Here is a 9459-nt window from a genome sequence, read left to right on the forward strand (position 1 = left end):
ACCAGGAGAGACAGTCCTTCCCACCCAGGCCCCTTCCCTGGGGCTCTGATTGCTGTACCCTCATTTCTGACCCTGCCTTCTCTGGCCAACACAGTAGACCTAGACCTGGGGTCAGATGGGACACCTGTTCTTCGTTTTTCCCACAATCTCATGTGGGGACTGCCTGGGGTGGGGGTGTTGTTCAGAAGGCAGGGCCAGTATTTGCTGAAGTGGGAAGTGGGGAGGGACAGGAACCCAGCAAGGTTTCCTCCAGCCCTTATTTAGCAGAGCAGAGGGCATTTTGGTGTTCCGAAGAGCTGACGCCTATGGACAATGCCACTGAACTGCACCTCGACCTGCTAGAGTGGTTTCGATGTTAGGCATTGATTTGAGGAGGCATAATACTCAGGAACCTGGAAGGCAGGAATTCCTTCCAGTGCCGCAATCACTGCATAGTACTCTTGGGTCAATCCTAAATGGGTTATGTGCATTAACTCTTATGTGACTACGAGGCACCTACCATTACTATCTATTTTACAGACGAAGACATTGAAACAGTAACTTGCAACTTGCCCAAGGACATCAGTAAATACCGATTATCCAACTCTAAAAGGGAGATGCAAATGCCTGCCTTACACCTTATATAAGGCAGGTTTTGTAGGACACCAACTCCCATGCATTTGCAATAAATTCGTATTTATTACCCTTCCAGTTTTTTTGGATACCGGAAAGATTTTTCCAGTGGAGCTTAAGTAATGCGTGAGTGCAGAAAGTCCCTAGAAATACACAAAAGAAATTGATAATTACAGCGGTTTCTCCAGGCAGGAAAAGGTGGGAAATTCATTTTTCAGTGTTTAAACAAGATATTTCCATTTTTAATTTTTTAAATTTTTGTATTTAAGGGCTTGCACAGTCATAGGTGAATGTGGCCAGGGCTTTCGAAGAGAGTGAGTGGATGAGCCAAAACCTAAAGTCGCGGCACTGCAGGGTGGCTCGCCTGGGATCACCAGCAAGCTACAGGGAGTGCAGGGTCCTCTTCCCGACTGCACAGGATGGGGATATTTTTTAGGAGGAAGGAGGAAGGGCGCTAATATGCCCGGGGCTTTGGAACGTCGGGGGGTCCTGCCCGCGGGAGGCGGCGCCCACCGGGGCGATGGGAAGGGAAGGCTCGTCCAGCCCGGCCCCGCCCTGTCCAATTTAAGAGCCGCGGGAGACAGCTGTGACCATTCCTGGCCGACAAGGCTCGCTCCCTTATTTAGAGCAGGTGTCCTCCCGCGCCTCCCGCGCTGCCCACACAGCCCAGAGGCCCCAGCTCCCCTCCTTGGGCCCTTCCGAGCAAGGGCCGCGCCATGCCCAGCCCCGGGCCGCGGGGCTGCCGGCCGCTCCCTCTTTCGGGCTCCGGGGTCCAGCCCCCGCGCTCCAGCCGCTCTCCCGGGCCAGCGTCGCCCGCGCTGCCGCGCGGCTCTGCAAACCCAAGCCCACCCCGCGCGCCCGGACGCCTCGAGTCCTCCTTTTCCGTTGAGGCCATCCTGGCCAGACCTGACCCCTGCGCGCCCACAGCCTCCCCGCTGCCAGTCTCCGCTGGCGCCCACGGGGACCTCTGGAACGTGCCCGCCAGGCCTCCCGCCCAGGTTCTGCCCGGGGCGTGCCCGCCGACGTGGCTGCCCGCCGGCCTGAGCGCGGGGCTGCACCGGCCGTGCCCCCAGCCCCCTGCGCTGCGGCCCCTCGCCTCTCACTTCTGCGGCCTCCAGGGTCTCAGCGTCACAGGTACGAGGGAGCGGACGGGCGCCACGGTGGGCACAGGATAGAGGAGAAGTCCCGAGTTTGAGAGCCACCCGTGGTTGGAGTGGACGTCAAGTGTATGACCCTTGACCCTGCAGGTGATACCGGGCGGAGAGAGGGACCCAGACCGGGTGGGAGACCATCTGGCCCGCCGCTGAGGTGGGAGAAGGTGTGTATGGGGGGCGGGGGTACGTGTGCAGAGAGGAAGGTGAGGGCAGGCCCGAGAGGGGCTCGGACAACCAGGATCAGCGCAGGGCTGCAGGCAGCCCGGCCCTCCCAGGACTAGGGAGTGGGGGAAGTCCTTGCTCCCGGCCGCACCTGCTTTGCACAGCGCTTGGTGGAGCAGGCATTTCCCCAGCGCGACCAACTCAGCCGGAGAAGCAGCTGCTACTGGTACCCTTCAGCGAGAGCGAGGAGCTGTTGGGTGTTAGCCGACCGGGTTACAGCCTCCACTGCTTACCTCTGTGTGAGCTTAGTTTCCCCACTTTACTGCTCTGAGCCAGGTTCCTTCAGCTCTTAGAATGGTTCCTTGGGGCTCTGGGCCCTGGAGCACAGTCACTTAAATCCCCATGGGACTTTAACCATTGGGGTAATTTTCTCCTCTAGCATTAACATCCACCTACATGAGGTTTTGCCATTTTTGGCTATCTGGTTCATGCATCCCCATGGCTCCCATGAGGGAAAACAGGAGCAAATTTAGTGCAAGCCTTATCAACCCAAACCAAGATCCTGGTAAGACAGTCTTTCTTGGGTTCCCCCCACCCTGTGTCTCCCTGCCTCCCTTCAGCTGGACATTCCTCCCACCCATGTGAGAGAGAAACCCTGGTCTCCCAAGCACTATCCAAATTCTTGCCACAGAATGAGAGCCACCTCTGGTGGCTCACATGGCAAAGAATCTGATTGTGAAATGCCAGTTTGATCCCGGAATTGGGAAAATCCCCTGGAGAAGGGCATGGCAGCACACTGCAGTATTCTTGCCTGGAGAATTCCATGGACAGAGGAGCCTGGTGGGTTACAGTCCATAGGGTTGCAAAGAGCTGGACATGACTGAGCGATTAGCACTTTCCCTTTCATGAGAGCCATAGCCCTCACTCCAAGCCACCTTTTTCTAACGTCCCCACACACCTGAGGTCTGAATTGTAACTTTCTACTCTGTATTACTGTAATCAATATATATACATATATATATATATAATATATATATATATATATATATATATATTGATTTGGCTGTGCTGGGTCTTAGTTGAGGCATGTGGGATATTTTAGTTTCAGCATGGAATCTAGTTCCTTGACCAGAGATTGAACCCAGGCCCCCTGCACTGGGAACACCAAGTCTTAGCTACTGGACCACCAGGGAAGTACCTCGCTGGTTTTTGCATGGATATTACATCTACACAGATCAAACTTCAAAATGTTAACTAAAAGTTATAGTATGGAGAAGAGTTTACCATTCCTTTCCCTATCCACCTGGTTCTCCCCACCCCACAGGCAGCCAGATACCAGTTTCTTTATTCTTCCAGTGTATTTTATACTGTTTAATACTTGGACATTGTGTGTGTGTGTGTGTGTGTGTGTGTGTGTTTTAGACACTTAGTCGTGTCTGACTCTTTGTGACCCCATGGACTGTAGCCTGCCAGGCTCCTCTGTTCATGGAATTCTCCAGGCAAGAATACTGGAGTGGGTTGTCATGCCCTCCTCCAGGGTATCTTCCCTACCCAGGGATTGAACCTGAGTCTCTGCATTGCAGGCAGATTCTTTACTGCCTGGGCTCACACGCATGTGTAGTTGTAAAAATACATGCATATATATATACACACACACACACACACACACATGCATTCTTCTAACCCCTGCCCCTATACTAGACACACTGCTCTGCACCTTACTCTTTTTACTTGACCATGTTTCAGAGATTTTCCCTTATAAGTCCACATAAAGCTTCTGTAGGCCACAGAATGGTCCATTGCAAGAATATACCATATTTTAAATCTGGCTCCATTTATGATTTCTTATATTTTGCTATTAATGCTTATGTAAGCCAGTTGGGCCCAGTGGCAGGGGTCTTAGGCAGCTAGACCTCACTCCCTTCACTGGGGCAGTTTTGTCTGCTAGCCCTGGAGCCCCTCCCCAAGGTTAGTGGGAGCTGAGGAGTCTTAGCACTGCATTGCCAGAACTCTGTCTGGAACACTTCCCTCCAAGCTAGCCCAGTGGCTTACTTCCTCACTCCTCTGGAGTTATGAGTCAGGTACTGCCCCTGGTAGACCAATCTGCATGTCCGCTGGCCCACAGCTCTATGAGCTGAATAGCACCCTTACGTGCATTAGAAAAGGGCACCTCCTAACTTCATGCAAACACAACACCTTGTCGGGGAGGGAGAACAGGCTTGCAAAGGGCAGGCAGAATTCCAGACTCACTCACCCTCTCAGCTGGGTACCTGTGTGCAGGATACAAGCTGTATATAGAGGCCCTATTCAAGTGTCACCTTAGTGAGGTGGCTACCCTTTCTAAAGATATTAATACAAACTCTTCCACCTACCCCCCAACACACACACACTTACCCTGTCCCTCCCTGCTTTATTCTTCTTACTAGCGCTAATCACTTTCTGACATACTCAATATTTTACTTATTTGCCTTCTTTTTTTTTTTTTTTTTTGCTGTTAGGGATTCTCTGTTTTGTCCTGGAACTATGCCTGAATCATAGTACACATTCAAAAATTTGAATGAACAAAAAAGATGAACCTTCGCTCTTTGTTCAAAAGGGGGTCCCTTCTCTGCTCATCTCATAGGGTTTTCCTGATGTAGCCAAGGAAAGGAGAGATGGAGGTTTGGCAGCTCCTCTTAGGGCCAGAGAATATGCCCCTAACTTGAATAATGGAGGCCAAAGCAATCTCACAACACTGTTCCGTCTTTAAAAAAAAATTTTTTTTAATTTTGTATTGGGGTATAGCCAGTTAACAATGTTGTGATAGTTTCAGGTGAACAGCAAAGGGATTCAGCTGTACATAAACATGTATATCCATTCTCCCCCAAACTCCCCTCCCATCCAGGCTGCCACATAACATTCAGCAGAGTTCCATGTCCTTCTTTTTCATTTGTTTTATTTCTGCGCAGTCTCCCCCCATCCTGCCTTCTTGCTGTGCTGTTACCTGGCCAAGGGTAAGACAGGCCAGTGAAGCTGTGAGTTTGTTCTCTCTCCTGATGAGAGATGGGAGGGTAGGGGGTTACAGCTAACCTTTCCTCCTGCTAATTGCTCTGCAGGCTTGGAGCTAGTTCACTGCCTAGGCCTTTGGGATCCCCAAGACTGGGCCCACGCTCAGGACCTTCAGGACACTGAGAGATCCCCAAAGAGGATTCGAACCATGTTTAACTTGGAGCAGCTGGAAGAACTGGAGAAAGTGTTTGCAAAACAGCACAATCTAGTGGGAAAGAAGAGAGCGCAGCTGGCAGCCCAGCTCAACCTCACAGAGAACCAGGTGAGAGCGGGGCCCCTGTGGGGCTCGGGCTGCACCCAGGGACAGGTCTGCTCGCTCAGAAAACCCTGGGTCGGGGCTGGGAGGAATTTATGGGCCTCTTTCTCTGTGCCAGGCTGATAGGGCCTACGGCCCTAACCACTGGCACACTCCCTTCTCTACATGATGAGAAAAATAGTCCTATTTGAACTCATATTATGGAAACAACACTTGGTGTTAATCTAGAACTTTATAATATAATGTTTCCATGCTAAATAAGGAGCTGACAGTGAAATTAAGTTGGTATTCAAGAGACTAAATATTAAAAATAATACACAGTCTCTTGACTCTATGTTCCCCTCTGGCTAGTGAATTATCTCTGCTCTTTGCACAGGCAAATTTCTCAAGAACTGGCTATGTTCTCTCCATGTCCTCACCTCCCATCTACTCCTTAATTCACTGCAGTGTGAATTCTTTCATTCTGCCATTTCACTGAAACTTCTCATCAAGGTCTCTAATGACCTCCATGCTGCCAAAATCACCATATGCTTTCTTCCCTCATCTTACCCCACCACTCAGTACAATCAACCACTCCTTCTGTTTTGAAACCCACAGTTCTCTTGGCTTCCAGACACCACATTCTCTTGGTTTTTCTCCCAGCTCTCCAGTCCCTTCTTCTCGGTTCCCTTTGTAGGGAACTCTTCTCTTTGTGGCCTCAAATTTTCCTCCCTAGATGATTTAATCTATCCCCATGGGTTTTAAATACCATTTTTAAGCCAGTGTCTCCCTAATTTGTATCTTCAGCCCACCCCTCTTTTCTGACTTGTGCATCTAACCACCTTCCTGGGCCTCCACTTGGGTGTCTTGAGGGTAGCCATTTCAAACTTAACAAATCAAAACCTCAATTCTCGATTCTATCCTCCCCGCCCCCCCAATCTTTCCCTTTCCCCACACATGGCATCATTGTCCTCCCAGCTGCTCAAATACTCAGTCATCTTATATTCCTTTTTCTCTCCCAATTCCAATCCATCAACCAGGCTTTTCACCTCGACCTCTGAGATACAACTGGAATCACTTCATTTTTCTCCACTGCCCCCAGTTTCAAATGGGACTGTTCTCATGATACAGGGAAGGGAGTATGCAGCCCCAGCTATTGCTGGATCACTGCAATAGTCTCCCCAGCTGTCTCCTCAAATCTGCTTATATCCATTTTTCACCCGCTGCCAGATGTGCAGTGTACTTGATGTAAATAGGACTATATCACATCCCACTAAAAAACTTGAAAGTGACACTTCTAATCCATGGCCTTCACAGTTTTGGGTGATCTGGTCCCCACTGACCTCTTCCACTTCCTCTTCCTTTGCTTTCCCCTTTCTCAGATGTGTCTGCCATGCTTTCCTCCTTTCTGATCCTCAGACACTCCAAGCTTGATTCCCCTGCCCTGGCTTGCTTTTCTCTGTCCCCAGCAGGCAAGCCTCTCATCCTCTGAGCCTCAGCTTAAGTGCAGGTTCTTCAGGGAGGCTCAAACTTCTATTTGTACCCTCATTTGTGTTTATATATTTGTTTCCATGTTTGTTTTTAGTCTCCCTCCACTAGACTGTGAGCTCCATGAGGGCAGAGCTCGTACTTCACCATTATCACCATCACCTGGGAAGGGCCAGCACTGCCTCAGACATGGATGTTTAAAGTAAAGCCAATACACAAGTGCTCAATCGTGTTCGACTCGTTGCAATCCCATGGACTGTAGCCCGCCAGGCTCCTCTGTTCATGGGATTTTTTTGGGCAAGAATACTGGAGTGGGTTGCCATTTCCTTCTCCAGAGTTCAGATCAGGAGCTCAGTAAATACTTGGGTGAATGAGCAGTACTGGAATTAGAGGGAAGGGTGTGCTTCCCTTAGAATGAAAAGTAAATTTTCAGAGAGGAGTGGGCACTGTGGGAATGGGGGATGCGGTGGGAACTGCTAGTCACATTCTGATCTCTTCTCACTGCCTCAATTATAGGTGAGAGTCTGGTTCCAAAACCGAAGGGTCAAATATCAGAAGCAGCAAAGGCTGAAACTGCCAACTGCATCTGCCATGGCTGCCTCCCCAGACGAGCCGTCCAGCAGCTCCGACACCAGCATCCAGAGAGAAGACCCCGAGTCAGGAATGGACAACTGAGGACTGCAACAAAGGCTCAGTCCAGGCTGGGCTAGTTCTTCCTGGAAGCACTCATTGAACCTCGTTGTTTCATTTCTTAATGAAGGGCTTGTCAGGTCAAAGGGCACCAGGAAAATCTGAACTGTAAAGCAGGAGCCCTCTTTTTCTGTATCGACCCCTGGGGGTTGTAATAATGCAAATGGTCACAGGTACAGACTTTGGCCTTCAGCTATGTCCCTGGCCAAGTTACTGAATTTCTGAGGTTTTTTCCCCCACCTGTAGAATGGGTTATGTAGATAACTTTGACCTCCCAGGGCTGAGATGATGTCTGTAAAACACTTAAGAGTGTGCCAGGCTCAGCACTAAGAATGCAGTAACTACGAAGGCTTATGGGTCCCCTTCACCTGTGGGAGTAACTCCTCAGCCCCGGCCTCTCCAGAGATTAATCTTTGCCTGACCTGGCTGTAGAGGAGAGGGACTCCTTGAATCAGTATCTGGGCATTGAAGACTCTTCCCCATTGGAAATGGTGGGATTGAGAGCAAAGGACAGGTAGACCATTTAGCCCACTTACTCTCACACAATTTCCTGAAGTTTTTTAGTTTTGTCTGAACTGTTAACCACTCATAGAAGGAACTCAGGCCCAGCTGCCTCCTTGGAGCAGACATGCTACCCTGAACACCATCTTTTTCCCTCTAGCTACTCGACTTGACCCTCTAGCCATCTTTATATTGAGTAGAGAGATTTAACTGTGCCTTTGCCAAAACTGGCATTTTGTCATAAACTCTGCTGTATTACTTCCCCAAACCCTTCACAGCCAGTTCTCATTGGCTTCCATTCCTTCCCAGAAACCACTTTCTCTCCAATAAGTGTATGTTATAGCCTCCCCTTGTGAAGTCTGCCACCAACATTTCCAAAGCTAATTTCTCTAGCACTTCACATTTCCTGGCTGGCCTCTGTTGAGGGTATCCCCTTAGAATACAGGATGACTTCTGGGTGTCAAGATGAGCTAGTGGAAGGAGGTGTGCCCTGACACCTGGTGGTGAGAGGGGGTACGGTCCATGCTGCTCTTCAGAGTTCTTGAGGGAGGGAGGAAAGTTAAGGAGCAGGCGTCCTCAGAAAACCATCTGTCCCTGAGGCAGTGGACCATCGTTTCGAGGATACCAGGCTGCAGCTGGAGAGAGGGGGGAGGCCAGGGTCCAGCTTCAAGAACCTTCTGTTCCTGTCTTCCAGGGAATCCTTCCTAATGCTGGATCCAGTCAACTCTATTAAAGGAACAGAGCTGCATGTGCCTCTTCCAGGAAACGTTGGCTCCCGTTTTTAAAAAATCACCAGTCAGCAGATACCTATTCAGCAGATACCCAGCTCTATCCAATTGCTAAATGTCACCATGAGACCACAGCAGATGTAGACATAGGTCTTATGTCAAGTAGCACAGGATCCATTGGAGGAGGAGGGAACAAAATGAGAGACGGGGGTCAGGCCTGGCTGTGGGAACAGATGCTAGAGTCAGTCCTGAGCAAGAGACTAGATCCCTCTCCCATAGTCAGGAGAATCTGCATATGCAGACTCACTTCTGTATACAGCTTCATGGTCCTGAGACCCTCCAGCACCCTCCAGGCGACAAGACCCCTATGCCCCTGAAGCGTCTGAGGAAGACACACTTCCAGCTTGATCTTTCATAGGACTGTCTGCTCCATGCCAGAGTGCCTGGGGAAATAGGAAATCTTGCGCTGGACTTTGTAGGATGGCTAAGAGTGGTCAGCTAGCTCTTCCCTTTAGGCTGAGTCCAAAGAGCGACTGATAAGACAGGCCACTGAGAGGTAGAGACAACAGACACAAACTCGAATTCAGACACAGATACACACATCAAAACGACACACGCACACTCTGGTACTGGCCACAAAAATAGAGGCAAAATTGCACAGATGTAAAAGCACAAAGGCAGGCCCAGCCACACCCATTCAACTAACCATTCGACCTACACACACACACATCGCTCAAAAGCTCGTGCGCAAACCCGCTTGGCCTCACGGACACGCACGCTGGGGGCGGGGCCTCCGGGGGGCGGGGCCTCCCGGGTCGAGGCTGGTCAAGGGTCAGAAGGC

At 50.2% G+C, this 9459-nt stretch overlaps 1 protein-coding gene across 1 annotated transcript; it reads left to right on the forward strand.

Annotated features, from left to right (window-relative positions):
• The first annotated feature begins 1328 nt into the window (after positions 1-1328).
• On the forward strand, positions 1329-7709 carry NOTO (notochord homeobox). The gene is made up of 3 exons (XM_065928846.1): positions 1329-1746; positions 5024-5238; positions 7216-7709. The coding sequence occupies exons 1-3, from the start codon at positions 1329-1331 to the stop codon at positions 7372-7374; spliced, it is 792 nt and encodes a 263-aa protein (XP_065784918.1). The 3' UTR covers positions 7375-7709.
• Positions 7710-9459: the final 1750 nt, after the last annotated feature.

This window comes from Muntiacus reevesi, chromosome 3 (assembly GCF_963930625.1).
Source record: "Muntiacus reevesi chromosome 3, mMunRee1.1, whole genome shotgun sequence".
In the NCBI taxonomy this organism is placed as follows: Eukaryota; Metazoa; Chordata; class Mammalia; order Artiodactyla; family Cervidae; genus Muntiacus; species Muntiacus reevesi.

Bases quoted from the DNA above. Each gene is read 5' to 3' on its own strand.
- NOTO (XM_065928846.1), top strand. From the start codon at position 1,329: ATGCCCAGCCCCGGGCCGCGGGGCTGCCGGCCGCTCCCTCTTTCGGGC. The intron at 1,747-5,023 runs GTACGAGGGAGC...ATTGCTCTGCAG, and splicing joins CCAGGGTCTCAGCGTCACAG to GCTTGGAGCTAGTTCACTGC. The intron at 5,239-7,215 runs GTGAGAGCGGGG...CCTCAATTATAG, and splicing joins TCAACCTCACAGAGAACCAG to GTGAGAGTCTGGTTCCAAAA.